The sequence below is a fragment of the Crotalus tigris genome, unplaced genomic scaffold, assembly GCF_016545835.1.
Source record: "Crotalus tigris isolate CLP2741 ecotype Arizona unplaced genomic scaffold, ASM1654583v1 scf7180000018525.42219311030:4301911, whole genome shotgun sequence".
Classification (NCBI taxonomy): Eukaryota; Metazoa; Chordata; class Lepidosauria; order Squamata; family Viperidae; genus Crotalus; species Crotalus tigris.
In genome coordinates this window covers 1,838,478-1,853,579 of record NW_024097057.1, presented here as the reverse complement: position 1 = coordinate 1,853,579, position 15,102 = coordinate 1,838,478, and the positions used below count along the sequence as shown (strand labels likewise).

The 15,102-nt window shown below is 49.1% G+C and overlaps 1 protein-coding gene across 2 annotated transcripts in view; it reads left to right on the top strand.

The window, feature by feature from the left end:
* Positions 1-15,102, top strand: part of SF3B3 (splicing factor 3b subunit 3) — a 32,189-nt gene that overhangs the window by 11,148 nt on the left and 5,939 nt on the right. For both annotated transcript variants that reach the window (XM_039353581.1, XM_039353580.1), the window contains exons 12-21: positions 6,264-6,415; positions 7,412-7,567; positions 8,234-8,389; positions 8,911-9,054; positions 10,493-10,615; positions 12,034-12,188; positions 12,552-12,726; positions 13,562-13,767; positions 14,005-14,161; positions 14,759-14,884. In XM_039353581.1, the coding sequence (XP_039209515.1) occupies positions 6,264-6,415; positions 7,412-7,567; positions 8,234-8,389; positions 8,911-9,054; positions 10,493-10,615; positions 12,034-12,188; positions 12,552-12,726; positions 13,562-13,767; positions 14,005-14,161; positions 14,759-14,884 (1,550 nt within the window). The remainder of the gene's footprint in view (positions 1-6,263; positions 6,416-7,411; positions 7,568-8,233; positions 8,390-8,910; positions 9,055-10,492; positions 10,616-12,033; positions 12,189-12,551; positions 12,727-13,561; positions 13,768-14,004; positions 14,162-14,758; positions 14,885-15,102) is intronic.

Here is a 15,102-nt window from a genome sequence, read left to right as displayed (position 1 = left end):
CTGGTCCACAGCATTACACAGTTTGGGCAGTAATGTTCTTTCAGAACACTGTCCTCCTAGGGTTCAGGTCCTGCTGCACTCATAATAGCAACAGCAATATCACTTATATACCACTTCACAGTGCTTTACAGCCCTCTCTAAGCGGTTTACAGAGTCAGCATCTTGCCCCCAACAATCTGGATCCTCATGGAAGGCTGACTCAGCCTTGAGCTGGTGAGAATCGAACTGACAAGCTGCAGGCAGCCAGCAGTCAGCAGAAGTAGCCTGCAGTACTGCATCCTAATCACCGCAACACCGTGGCTCATCCCTCATAATGTCATGGCCTTGGTGCCCATGATTAGGTGACCTGAGGCCTGTTTCAGAGATTGCCAGTTGGCAGTGCCTGCATGTGAGATGGGGCTGTAGAGACAAGCTTTATCTCTGCTGACATGCCGGTTGCCCAGGTCCCTGGCAGTGCCCCTTCCTCAGTGCTTAACTTCATCTTGCGGGTGGGGGGGGTGGGGTGGAGTCTGAGGTTTATTGTCTGGGGTGACAACAACTTTCATACTGAGCAAGGGGAACTTTGGCAGGTTTGTGACTCTGATGAACATGATCTTGCATATGTAGTTGTGCCTGTTAAACATGTATGTGGGCCCACTCTTGAACTGGTATTTATTTTACAGCAAAGGAGATATTAACTGGATATGGAAGGCACACCGACACCTGTCATTTCCAATGGACAGATCACTTACTGGTCAAACAGTAAATCATTGCCACTCCAAATCTCTTCAGAGGACCTTTTAAGGCACTCTACCCAGGCATCTGATGGATCCATTTGGTTTCTCTGTGTGTTTGAAAGATGTGTATAATAACCACTTATCTGAAAGTAGAATTCTTGGCAGCTCGGAGGGATTTTCCCACAATTTGGTGGGCAGTTCCATCTTATTGCTGGTCAGTCTCTGCTCTTCAGAGCCTGTCAAATGAATCTTGAATGAGATCCCTCCTGTGTGGCCTCAGCCCAGCCACCGACTCAGGTTTGCTAAGGAGTTGCAACAGCCGAAGCACGAAGGGCCCAGAATCGGAGGGGGTGAGACTGAGTACCCTTGCAGGCTCACCTCTGCGTCTTCTGTGTCCTTGGTAGTGGTGAAAGTGACACGGAGTTAGTTTCTTCTCCATCCCTCCATGGATTCCTGGCTGGGGACGCTCTGTAGCAACTCAGACCCAACGAGCCAAAATGCCTAGAGTGCTCCTGGACCAGTTTGCAGATTTTTGGGGCATAAAGTAGCTTCTATCTGCTTTTAGATGCCAGTTAAGCAGAACCAAATGAGTGCAGCTCTGTGCGGGCCTCCTTGGGATCCCTTTTTGCTCTTGGAATTTGTAGCATGGTCACTGCAACTGAGCAAGAACTACAGATTCTCCTCCCTTAATGACCAGTCACTTAATGACCATTTGAAGTTACAATTCCTCCCCCCCAAGTTACTTTCAACCCATCACTGAAGCTGTGACTGCTCCCCCCCCCAGTCATGAGGTCACCCTTAGGATGCTTGGCAATTGGCTCATATTCATGACCAGTTGCAGCATCCTGTGATTGTGTGACTTGTGCTATTTTTTTGCCAGCTTCTGGCAAAAAAATGCTCATTTGGGAGAATGGATTCACTTAATAATCACCATGACTCACTTTATAACCATTGTAAAAATGGTTGTAAAATTGAGATAAGTCATGTGGCAGCCCACTTAACAGCTGCAATGACTTACAGTGGAAATTCCAGGTTCAGTTATGATGGTTGAGTGAGGACTACAGGTACAAAGTTTTTCCCAGGAAGATGTTGGAAACACCATCCAGGTGTTGAGGGTGAAGGCAGACTCGTTGCTCCCAAATGCTGGAGCCCATTTGCTAAGAGGCTCCTGCGATGGAACCTCTGCTGGGCCAGTACTGGGTTCTGCTAATGCTACTTTTCCTGAATGTATCACCCAATGGCTTACCTAATTCTCCGTGGTTTACCCTGGCACGTGCTAGTAACCCAGAGCTGGGACGGTTGTGCTGTGGTAATCCTGTTTTCCTCTGGTTTTTGCATCTGAAGTTCTTCATTCTCTCTTTTGTGGTGTCTACGTAACTCCAGACAAATGCTAACTTTGGCTGGTATGTGGTTATGATACTACCAATACCAAGCCTTCTGTTTTCTTCCACAGGTGGCTGGCAGTGGAGGTGCTGATCTCCTCCCACAGGTGTGTACTTACAGCTACAGGATATGTGGTGCTGTTTGGGTAGTGGTGGGACAGCTTTGAGGCATTCGGTCTTTGGCCTTTGTGGCTGAAGGCATCAATCCTTTGGACTCTTGGGATAAGATGGGCCTCCTTCTAAGATCCTGCCTTCTCTGTACTGGAAGCTGTACTGTAGCTGCACAGCAAAACTATTTTTCTCTCACGTATCTAGAACTTGTTTATAGTCCTGTGGCTGAGATAATGTATCTTGCGCAGGCTCCCCGTGTGCTTCCAAGTATACTTAGGGTCTCCTAAGCTAGTCTAATAGATAGAATATGTATTCATTTCCATATTCCATAAAACCTGGGAATCTTGATAGATCTGTATTCAGGATGGTTACCAAATCTTAAAACGCACCCAAATTCTGGAATTCATGCACAAGATAGTTAGAGCTCTTATTCTCTACAGTCACTGTATGTAGCGTGTTAGATAACTTCTAACCTAATACTTAGGTACAACAGCGTCCCACAGCTTCTAGTTTTAGAGTTCCTCAGCTGGCAATCCTATTGCTGAGAATTCCAGAAATTGAAATCCACACATCCAGAGAAAGCAGGCTAGCTGGATCCAGCTCCAGTATTTCCATGGCTGCCATCGCTCACTACAGAATCATCACTTTGTGGGCCTCCTTTTGATTTCCCCCGCGTGTGCGGTATTTACCCACAAGAAGGCTCTTCTTGACAGCGTCCTTCACACCTTTATTGTTTCCTTTTAGTGAAGCCAGGTTGGGCTGCCCTAGTGCTTGTACCAGGTACCTGCACTTTTTTCCCACTCGCACGCTTTACCTGTTGACGAGCATCTCTGCAAATCTAAAACTCAGCTGTCCCTGCCTCTGGAATTGCCTCCTGCTTTGCTTCAGTGCAGAGAAAGTTCAGATGTCTGTCTGTGGTGTTAACCCTGCTGTTCAGTCCTTTCTCCAAAGCCAAGAATGAGAAGATGGGCTCTCGTGTTCCGGCCCCCATATGGACAGTTTGCAGTCACGTAGATCCTATTGACATCAGTAAGACAGAATGCCAGGTGTGAGCACTCTTCGCTTCGGGTGATACCTAGAACTTGAACTAGGGCTGAACTCTTGTGTGAACTCTTACTTCTCATTTTCCCTAACCACTCGTTTCAGGAATGGGCATATCAGGACCATCAGCCTGCAACATGTTAGAAGTCTGATTCTCGAAACTGTTGGTTCTTCAAGTTTTGGCATAATGACCAGCAAATGAGAAGCAGTATGCTGAGCTTTAATTCTTGACTGAGCAGGGTCCATGGAAGCTGATGCAGATTCTTGCTGACAGCTTAAAATTAAATGGAGCTGCTTTTTTCCTGCCGAGTTCTAGCATTAGAAGAACTACAGAATGAACAAGGATGAATAGATACAGAGTTATCATATTAGTCACTACATAGATCATCTTAACATGAAAGATAAATGAAATGTTAGCAATGACCCCCAAGGTCCCTTCCAGCTCTTGTCATTCTGTTCTTCAGTGAGATCTGGAAAGATTAAAGCTGTTTTCTGTTTGTGGGGAGGGGAGGGGGGGGCAGGGAAGATGACTTCAGACTAGCTAGAGACATCCCCAAATTGAGGAGGCTGGAGCTGGTCCGTGCCACTGCGCCAGAAAGTCCAGCTGAGCCCCCCCCCAGGGTCTTTCAGTGAAATAACGGGGGAGGGGGATGCTCCTGGGCAAGGCGTGATGGACTGCGGTGGTCTTGCTGGTTAGAGACTTCTGTTGTTCCCCTGCTGATCTCTGGGGGAGTCTTGGGATACTCTGGCCTTCTGCATTTGGAATGTATTTTCCAGTTGTACTAAAAGGAATCTTTGGGGCCGATTCATGCGAGTGGGACTCCTTTCAAAAGTTCCGTGGCTCTTTTAGTTATTTAGTCTGAGAAGGGACCACAGCTGGCTGTTCAAAGCAATGTCAGAAGTTGGTGTTAACACATTTTGTGTAATGGGATTTTCTACTTTTTGCTGAGAATTCTGACAGTCTTATTAATAGCGTTTCTAAACAGTTTGTTCTTGGGGGGGGGGAGATTTATGCTATCAGAAAGTTTTTTTGGTTGTCACTAGATCACCTGAGTGGCGTTAAAGTTGCATACAGGTAGTCTTCATTTAACAACTGCAGTTGAGCCTGGAATTTCCATATGACCTGATTTTACAATCATTTTTATGACTGTTGTAAAGCAAATGATCACAGTGATTAAGCAAATCACATGGTTGTTAAACCAATCTGTGGTTTTTTTCCCCCCAGAAACCAGCAAAAACCACAGTCACATGACTGCAGAGCACTGCATCTCTGTAGAGGATTCCTGCCACTTCCAGCCCGTGTTTCAATCAAACTATGGTCTGAGCCTTCCAAGGTCACTTAGCCCCTTATACAGTGAAGAGAGGACTACCTTCTCTTTTCTCCTACAAAGTTCCACACCTGGGTTTTTTATTTGTCTGCAGGGTCAGAGGTTCATTTGGGAATGTGACACCCATCTCTCCCCTCTGAGGGACCAGCGTGATCCGATTCTGGCCCAGAGATCATGTTGAAGCTTAATATAGATCGAATAAACATATTAAGAAGACACTGGTTAGATTCACAGTTGCATGTCCTCTTATCACGAATACTCTTGTTGTTTTTTGTTTGGTCATGACGTGCTCCCTCATCCCTGAATTTTGATGTTTGATTAGGACAGATTTTCCATTTCATTCTTGGCCTCAGGGTGGAAAACGGTTTGTGAATGACCTGCTGGTTGACTTTCACTTGGTTGATACGTTGACCTGCTGGTTGACTTTCACTTGCCTCATTCTTCAGGGGACTTTGGAGGACTTTCACAGTTTCCACAGTGACCCTACTAACCCTTTGGAGAAAGCAACAGCTGCTTCTCTGCTCTGGTTGTCTAAAGAATGTGCCCTCGGTTTCTTGTGACATCAGCCCTGCACCTGGCACCTATGTGACCCTTTTCAACCCAGGCGACAGCCACCTTGCCTGCAGCTTTGCAAGACAGGATTCATTTTCCGACAAGCTCTGTGATAACCTGGTCTTGGACGTTGGCCTTTGTTTGGGATTGCTCACGTGGGCCTTAGAGCAGTGGTTCCCAACCTTTTCTGTACCCTGCACCCCTAGGATGCTTCTGATATATTCTTGCACCCCTTACAAAAGTTTGAAATAATGGCAACAACTTATGCATACACTATACTATAATTTTGAAAACCCAAGTTTTCGCACCCCCTGGAATATTGTCTCGCACCCCCAGGGGGTGCAAGCATCCCTGGTTGGGAACCCCTGCCCCAGAACATCAGATCTGATGCTTTGATTAGTTTAATAGAATATCCCTGGCATTATCGTGATTGGCCTGCCTTAACGTATCGTAAGATAGCCTGCATTATTCAGGCATATGAAGCACGGGAGCTGTGGGGTTTTTTTGAATCTTTTGTGCATTCTCACAGTCCTGCCTATCGCACCCAAACACTTGGGTCTATAACTGAACATTTATGGAGGCATCAAAGAACTGAAGCAAATCATAGTAGTTTCCGTTGAAGAATCAATTGCAGAGAAGCATTCTGCTCTGTCTGTTGATTATTAAGAAGCAGCTTAACAGAAGCTTGAGAGTAGAACCAAGGACCCTTCTCTTCATTGGTGGTGTTCAAGCAGAAGCCAGAGAGCCCTCTGCCTGGGAGGCCAACGTTTGGACCAGTGGCCTCCACGCCTCCTTCCAGCTCTGTGTTTCTTAATCAGCCTGCTGGTTTTGCAGATTGATCACACCACGTCGTGTGACTGCTTTCAGAATTCAGCTCTGGACTTTTGCATCTCCTGGGTTCAGATGAAGAACTGCTCTTATTCTTAAGGTTCATACCAGAAATGAATGCATCACCTGAGGCTTCTGATATTTTTTACGTGATGTTAAATTTGGTTTCCCCAAAATTAGCCCTGGCTTCCTGGAGGCTGAACGTTTTTCCCCTGGGTGCCTTACGGCAATGATCAGAGATGCTGTAGGAGCTTCTGTGGGCCACAGACCTCCCTCTAATCTTCCCCTTCCTCTTCTCTCACCAGATGAATTTGATGCTTACATCATTGTGTCTTTTGTGAACGCCACCCTAGTCCTGTCTATTGGAGAAACCGTGGAGGAGGTGACTGACTCGGGGTTCCTTGGTACCACACCCACCTTGTCCTGCTCACTGCTGGGAGATGATGCCTTGGTGCAGGTAAGGGCACGGCTTAGCAGCTGACTTGCCCTTTTATTTTATCCATTAAGTAAAACTATTCACCGTGAGGGCTTGATTTTGAGGCAGTTACCATGTGGTTCTTTGGGCCCCTCAATTTTTTTGCATCCGGCCCTGTTCTGCTGGTGTGATGGAATCCATAGGTGACCTTGAGGGAAAGGGAGAAGAGGGCCAGGCGCCCCAGTGACCTAACAGCCAGAGGGAGGATCCGCCCAATGGACCTAACAGCCAGAGGGAGGATCCGCCCAATGGAGCAGGCAATTAAGTTGGAGGGTGGGAAGTTGGTGCTATCAGTCTTTCCAGATTTTATTCATTTAGCTCATCTTGTTGTGTCTCTGCCCGGTTCACTCAGGAGGGCTGACAGCTAGGGTGTTTCTTACTAAGGTAAAAACAGCCCTGTGATATTCTGGCTTCCTTGATGGGAATGTTACTTTGAAAGAGATGGTCCTGGTGCAACCAGTGTAAATGAATTCCAGATGGCTGCCCGAGTTACTCTGCTTGTCAGCTGTTTCTATGATTTGAATAATACAGATTTCTTAGGATGTGCAAAACTTCCCATCCCAGGGAGCCTGCCTTCAGCTGCTCCTTCTTCCAAAAGGTTCACTTCTAAAAAAGAGCTGAGTGACCGAACTGTCGTGAAAAATACTACCCCTTCTTGGGAAATTTTCCTCAGTGTCTCATTGCTTACAGATGCTTCTGAAGATGTCTTTTTGTTGTATCCCTATTTTTATTTTTTTTAAAGGTTTGTGTTCATGGGATTATTTTTTAAAACAACTGTAGGACTTCTCAAATTGCTGATTACTGAGCTGGTCCATCTTACTTGATGAATTGAAATGGAAAGTTTAATGATTAGTAATTATAAGAGAATTGCCAAATTCCTTGTGGACCATAAGAGGTACACAGCCTTGAGAGGAGCTTGTGGTGGGCAAGCAGTGACTGATGTGACCTTTTCAGCATCTCATCATTGTATCCCTTCAGGTTTATCCTGATGGCATCAGGCACATAAGGGCAGATAAACGAGTTAACGAATGGAAAACACCTGGGAAAAAAACCATCGTCAAATGTGCCGTGAATCAGAGACAAGTGGTGATTGCATTAACTGGAGGAGAACTGGTTTACTTCGAGATGGATCCAGTACGTGAGCATAGAAAGTAGATTTGGGCTGGGTTGTAAATGAGGATGAGAGCCAAACCAGCAGGTTGCTAGGGCCAGATATTGGTTTGGGATTCTGAACAGGCTGGCCTTGGTGAAGCAGAGTCTGCTCAGAAGCATTTCGGGGGTGACGGTCCGCTTTCAGTCAGGACCGGGACTTTTTGTGGTTAGTTGTTGGGAGCAGAGACGGTCGTTTTTCAAATGTCACGTACTTCTAAGATGGCCACTGGCTGGCCGTCTTCGCAAAAGCCAGTGCAGCAGTGGCCTTTCTTAAAATTGCCCCAGTTTCTTAAAAAGGATGGCTTGAAAATATGGGTAATCCTCAACTTACAACTGTAATGGAGCCTGTCGTAAGTTGCGACAGTCGTAAAGCAGGTCACCCACACGACCGATCTGATTTTACAATCATTGTTTGTGGTGGTCATTAAGTGAATGCTATGGTTATTAAGCAAACCCACGGTTCACTGTGGGCCAGTTTTATCAAAAACTGGAAATGGCTGCAGGACGCTACAAAGGGGATACAAGGCGAGGCAGTTGCCAAGCTCCCGAAATGTCGGTTTATCGCTACCTGCAGTGAGTGTCCTTGTCACTTTAGCCCCTTTACATTTCATTGGCTGACCTGCCTCTTCTTGCCTCTTTGCATTCTAGTCTGGGCAGCTGAACGAATACACGGAAAGGAAGGAGATGTCGGCCGATGTTGTGTGCATGAGTCTGGCAAATGTTCCGCCTGGGGAGCAGCGCTCCCGTTTCCTTGCAGTTGGACTGGTAGACAACACTGTACGGATCATTTCGCTCGATCCCTCGGTAGGTGGCTGCCTTGAAATATTTATCTATGTTGCTGGTTTATTGTTCTAAGGCTGACGCTGCATGCCAGGCTTTTGTAAGTTTCATTTTCTGTGGATGAGAATATGCCGAGTGTGAGGCCTGCCGAAGATGAATGCTTAAAAACAAGGAGCATCTTGGAAATGCTCCAAGACCTCCCAAATTTCTGTCAGTTTAGCCCTATTTTAACTAAACGACTCACGTGCCATTTTTCTCCCCAACTCAAGCAGCAGCCTCTGCTTCTGGGCATTCTGGAAGACGGGTTTCTAGCCACAAATAAAGATTCTGAAACATTAGCAAAAGAATGTTACTTACCCAGTAGAAGGCCAAGAAAAAATGTAAAGCATTACTTAAGGCTGGGGCACTTGAGTGGAAAATAGCTACCTCTCCTCTTGCGCTCCAGATGGCTCTAAATAGGCAGCAGGGATTCCCCGTTGACTGTAATGAGCAATTGGCTCTCCCTATATGCTCCCGACTAATGGTGGGTCCTTCGTTCTCCCCAGGACTGTCTGCAGCCTCTGAGCATGCAGGCTCTGCCTGCACAGCCGGAATCCTTGTGCATTGTGGAAATGGGTGGCGCCGAGAAGCAAGATGAGCTGGGAGAACGGAGCTCCATTGGGTTTTTGTACCTGAACATTGGCTTACAGGTGAGTGAGATCGAGGGGGAGACGTCGTTGGCTTCGGAGGAATATGGGGAGGAGCAGGCTAAGGCAGGGAGGAACGGGCAGGATGACCAAGAGAGGCTAGGCAATGAACACGAGAGACGGAGCTTGGGCTGTGAGCAAGGATCATCCCCTCCTGATCTTGAGCACGGAGAGTAGGGAGAAGGGAGCAGCGCAGGCTGACCTGACTGCTAAGGAGGAGAGCGCCCAGCCACTCTCCACAAGGCACACTGGGGACTGAGACTTAAGGAGAAGCTGTGGGGAGGGGCATTTGTCGGGAACAAACGCTGAATTCATGGAGGTTGTGTGCTGTTGCCGACGTTGGATGTTTCCTGGACTTCTTGCTTTATTTCTTGCTTCCTGGACTAATTGGCTTAGTCCCTTGCCCTGCTGGATTTCTTGTTTTGGCAGCCGTCATGCTCAGAGCTTTGTGCTGGACTACTTGCAGCCAGAGGCTGCTGGAGGGGTGTGTGTGTGTGTGTGTCGTCACTTTGTTCTGGGACTTGCCAGAAAGGCAGGAGCGTTTGGGGAACACTTGGAGCAATAAAGGGGCGGTCTGAACTGTCAGCTGACTGTGTTGCCTCTGTGCCACATCCCGGATCATCACAGTCAGAAAGGCCCAGGAAAGCAGTTCTTCCCTGTTGCAGCCTTTGATTGCGCTTCCGTGCTCCAGTTGTTGTTCTCAGTCCAGTCACTCAGGGTAGCCCTTCTGTTGCTTGCTTTAGCAAATATTCCACATCTGCCAGCAGTCAGTCCAGAAGAGAAAACTCGGTCAGTACATTCTTCATTTCTCTTCCCCATTCCTTCATATTGCCAGATTTTATTTTATGCCAAGTTCTTTTACGATCAAACAAAATAGGAGTGCAATAGAGGCCTTCCTCAGGTGAGATTCTTTCAAAGGATGAGAAGATGGAAACTTTAACTAACATGCAGGCGGTTTCTTGCAAAACTTGCCTGTTTCCCTCTAAGACACGAGCAGGTTGGGTTGGGTGGACATTGACAAGCAGCCTTCGCTCTAAGCCTGTCCAGCACAGCCTGTCAGTGAGCAGCCTTGGCCTGGATGGGTGTGATCCTGGTGCTCTGGTTCCCTCCCCCTCCCGCCCCCCAGTTTCATTTGCCTGGGAGGAAGCGAAAGAGAAGAGAGTCCTTGGCGTGCCCTTCTATGGGGCAGGACTTTCTGTGGTGGAAAAGAGCTCCTCCACTGCTTTACTGCAAAGGTTCTGCTGTTGTTGGCTGCATTTCAAAATGTTTCTTAGTTTGGAAAAGTTAGAAATGCTTGTATACTTCAGTAGCAGTGCCAGGTTTATCCATGCTCAAGTTGGAGAGGAGCTTGAAATAATGAATACATTGGAATCAAGATCTGCTTGGAATCTGGAGTTAACCGGCTCCTCTCTCCTTTTGGTTCTCTGCTTTTGCCATCTAGAACGGTGTGCTCCTCCGAACCGTCCTGGATCCTGTCACTGGTGATCTGTCTGACACAAGAACCAGGTACCTTGGATCCCGCCCTGTGAAGCTGTTCAGAGTCCGGATGCAAGGCCAGGAAGCAGTGAGTGTGACACATGGCCATGGAGTGTGTGGGATCTGCCTCAGAGCAATACCGGGGCAGCAAAAGGAAATTAACACAGTAATATTAATCAGGATTTTTGAAGAGCCATAGTAAGATTTTACTTTTTTCTTTTTTCTCAAATACAGAATAAGAATAACAGGTGTATCTGTATTTGTGCATACAACTGGCAGGAATATTGTTGGAGAGGAAGGAGGGGGAAGATGTGTTTATTTGGGAAAGTTTGTGTAGCAAAATAAGAAACTTGTCTGAGTCTCTTTGTGCAGTAGGGACAATATTTGATGCTTGTGTTGCTTGTTCTTAAAGCTGCCGATCAAGTGCTAGGGATTTTAAGGTGTTTTGTACAGGAAGTCCTGAGCTGGGACTGTGGGTGGGACCGGGAACTTTAAGCAAGATGGCCGTAAAGCAAAATATTGTGACCACATCGACTTAACAACAGCGTTTCTGGTCGTTAAGTGAATTGTGTGTGATTGCCAAGGGTGGTGTCATCTGACCGCGGCTTCCTGCCAGCTTCCCCGTTGCCTTTGGTTGCCAGGAGCTGGCAGGAAGGTCCCAAACGGCCATTATGCAACTATGGGACACTGGGGCAGCGACAGCATAAAAAACCAGCCACAACTTCTCATTCAGCTCTCTTGTAACTCTGAGCATTGCTAAATGAGTGGTTGATAATTGAGGACTACTTGCCATTGGTCGTGATTTCAGAAACCTACAAATGCAGGTCTGGAAATGTGAAGATTCATTGGAGCTTTTGTCAGGCACAAGAAATCGGGAACCAAAGTTAGGTCCAAAATGAGTAGAGGTTTATTCCGTGGCTATCTCTGAACCTGAACTACTGAGGGTCAAGACAAATTGGTGTTAGATAAGAGTCAATGGAATTCAAGGAGGGCTGGACTTGGATCTGTTGTGGGTACAAAAGAACTGGAGACTGATGACGCACCGAACCTCAGGTTCAGCCTGGCACCTACATTTTGCCATCATCCTTAAGTTAGGGAGGAGCTAGTCAATCAAGTGATAGGTCAGTGCTGAAAATTTCAGAGACTCACTTTTTCCCTCATGTGCTGCTGGCCTTTAATGTCCTGTGCAACAGTCCGGGAAATTGAAAGACCCCAGGACTCTTCTCCAACCTGATTCCACTTGGAGAATGTTGAAACTGCCGAGCTCCTTGTGACGAAGTTGCTTGCAAACCCTAATCTGCCGTCATTTCTTGATAAAAGAGCATCTGCTTCAGGGCTCCCTAGAAACATTTTTGATGCTTGGCCTTGCGACCCGAAGTGAGTTACCAGCATGGCTTCCACGTCAGCAGGATCTTGGATCTGGGTTCTGCCCAGTGGTACTTCCTTGCGTGGAAGAAGCCCAGGGAGATGTCAGCCATCTTTGTTTCTGCTCTCACTGTGCTCCAGGTCCTGGCGATGTCCAGTCGTTCTTGGCTGAGCTACTCCTACCAGTCGCGCTTCCACCTCACCCCCCTCTCCTACGAGACCCTGGAGTTTGCCTCCGGCTTTGCCTCGGAACAGTGTCCGGAGGGGATTGTGGCCATTTCCACCAACACCCTGAGGTTTGTACAGATGGGCCAAACTGAGGCAGCTCGTCTCACCAAAGCCTGGGGGTTTAGTCCTGGTCTTTTCTCAGGCTTTCAACGATGGGAAAGAGTCCCAGCTGCATGTGAGTCTGAAGCAACTCGGGATCCAGCGGCATCACCAGCTGGATCTATTTTTCAGGACAAGAAGCAATGCTTCCACTTCTGATTTTGAAAACTGTACGGGGGGGGGGGGATGTCTATGCACCAAAGAAAGGAGCAGAAGCAAACACGTGTTCCCCACCCTCCCTGAATGGGCAGCCCTGGTGAGGCAGCAGGGTTTGGGCCTTCTTCCCTGGGCTTCTTTTGTAGCTGTGATATCTGGCTTTTTCGTTCCCCCAGGATTTTGGCATTGGAGAAGCTTGGCGCAGTCTTCAACCAAGTTGCCTTCCCGTTACAGTACACCCCCCGCAAGTTTGTGATCCACCCTGAGAGCAGCAATCTGATCATCATCGAGACTGACCACAATGCTTACACCGAGGCAACCAAAGCCCAGCGGAAGCAGCAGATGGCCGAGGTAGCGGGAGGAGCCCAGTGCCTCTCTGCCCCTTTGCTTGCTTCCTTCGAGCTTTTGCTCTGCTCTCTGCCCCATTCACACTGGGGAGGAGGAGGAGGAGGAGTGTGCAGGGTGGGTCTGGTCATGGTGCTCAGCATCAGAGGGGGACACCGTCGCAGCGCAGGAGACGCAAGTCCAGGGACTCGCTGTGGCAGGGCAGAAACAATTCCCTTCCTTCTCCAGAAATGGATAGAAGCAATCTTGGGTTCCTCTGCTTGATTGGAGAACCCAGAAGGGATCCGTCCGGGGGCTGCTGCCTCCTTTCTCCACCCCTCTTCCGGAGGCGCTTTCAGTCCCTTTGGGGTTGCCTTCCAGCTCCTTTTTGGAGAGTCTGACGTGTGCTGGCTGCTGAAGGGAGTGGACACGGGAGGGGTACTCCTGGCTGACCAGCAAGAGAGCTAAGCCTTCTGCCTCTCTCCGGAGGTCAGGAACCCTCATCTGCTTTGGGTTGCTGAGCACCTTCTAAGAAGGCTGTTCAGATCCCCCTAAACTTAGAAACACAGAGAATGTGCAACATTGCGGCTCCTGGGGTTTTCCCTTTGGGGGGGGGGGGGGTTTCCGATCGCTGTGTCGGAAAAGGTGCAGCTGGTCTGAAAGTGAGTTACGGGCGGTTCAAGCCAGAGAGCCTGCTGGTCCTCCATTCCTCTTGCCCTGCTCCACAGCCTGGACCAGGCCAGGTCCAGTTCTTTCACCACCAGAGTCGGGCCTCGGCTCCAGAGGTCTTCGCTTTGGGAAAAAGAGGCCCTGCCTGGGCATTCACTCCCTCTTCCGGGGGGCTCTCCTCTCTGCAACACAGGAAATGGTGGAAGCCGCAGGGGATGACGAGAGGGAACTTGCCGCAGAGATGGCTGCTGCTTTCCTGAACGAGAACCTTCCAGAGTCCATTTTTGGGGCTCCCAAAGCAGGAAATGGGCAGTGGGCTTCGGTGGTCAGAGTGATGAACCCCATCCAGGGAAACACTCTGGACCTCGTGCAGCTGGAGCAGAATGAGGCTGCCTTCAGGTAATTGCAGCTCCTCTCGGTTACTTTGGGGCAGCTGAATCCCCCCCCCCCCCCGTCCACAAAATCTGTGCTTGCCCTTTTCCAGTCTGAGGTCTAATGAAGCCGGAACCCTTTGAAACAAGAACTCGCAAGACGAGGCTTTCTTTCTGCTTTCATGAAAGTGGAAATTGAGATGGCCGCCCCCTCCCTTCCCCAAACCCAGGGCTCTGACCCAGTGGCTCCTCTGCTTGTCTGCAGTGTGGCTGTGTGCCGCTTTTCCAACGCACCGGATGACTGGCATGTCTTGGTGGGCGTGGCCAAAGACCTCATTCTGAACCCCCGTTCGGTTGCTGGAGGGTTTGTCTACACTTACAAGCTGGTGAACAATGGGGAGAAGCTCGAATTCCTTCACAAGGTGAGCTCCCTGCAGGATCGGGGGGGGGGGGTTGATCCTTCTCACATAAAGCAAAAGGTGGGGCGGAGCTCGAACTCTGGAGCAGGAGTCTCCAGCCTTGGCAACTTTTAAGCCAGCGCTGGTGGAGAAATTCTGGGAGTTGAAGTCCCCAAGCCTTAAAAGTTGTCGAAGGTGCAGGCTGCCTCTCTTCAGGGACCTGCTTCCAGAAGCAGTTCAGGGAGAGCAAGACGGGGGCCTGGTTGCAGGCCTTGGAAGGGAGCATCCTCCGATTGGGGCCTCTTGTCCGGGTGTGAAGCTGCCGCCCCCCCCCTCCCTCTGGCCAGTGGCCGGGAGATGGTTTCTGTTCGGCAGGCAGCATTTCCTCCACCTCAGGGTCGGGGAAGAGGAGCTGCCGGACTGCGGCTCTTTCCCTCTCCTGCTCGTTCTCAGAGAGGCAGGGGAGTTGCTCAGCTGCCCAGGAGTCTCTTTAGCAGCACGCGGGCCCAGCTGACCATGGATGCCAAACCTGTGGGTGGCTGAAGAGGGGGCCCGGACAGTGAGTTGGCCGGTCCTTTCTTGGGCGGAGCTTCTTAAGGCCTTCTCCTCCTTTGCATCCAGACGCCGGTGGAGGAGGTGCCTGCGGCTATTGCCCCCTTCCAGGGGAGGGTGCTGATTGGTGTGGGGAAGCTGCTGCGTGTCTATGATCTGGGCAAGAAGAAGCTGCTCCGGAAGTGTGAGAATAAGGTATGGGAATTGCCCTGCCGGAAGAGTTGGTGCTTTTTCAGACACAAAGCCCACTGGTTGCAAGGGGACTGTCCTCAACGTGAGTCCTGGGGAGGTGTGGAGGGTTGTTTTGTCTTGAAGGTCCCTCTCGGCTGCCAACAGCGGAAAGTCTGGCCTGTTGTCTTTCTTAAGAGTTTAGAACTTGCAATGAGGACATCCTGAAGCTGCAACGTGTAGTT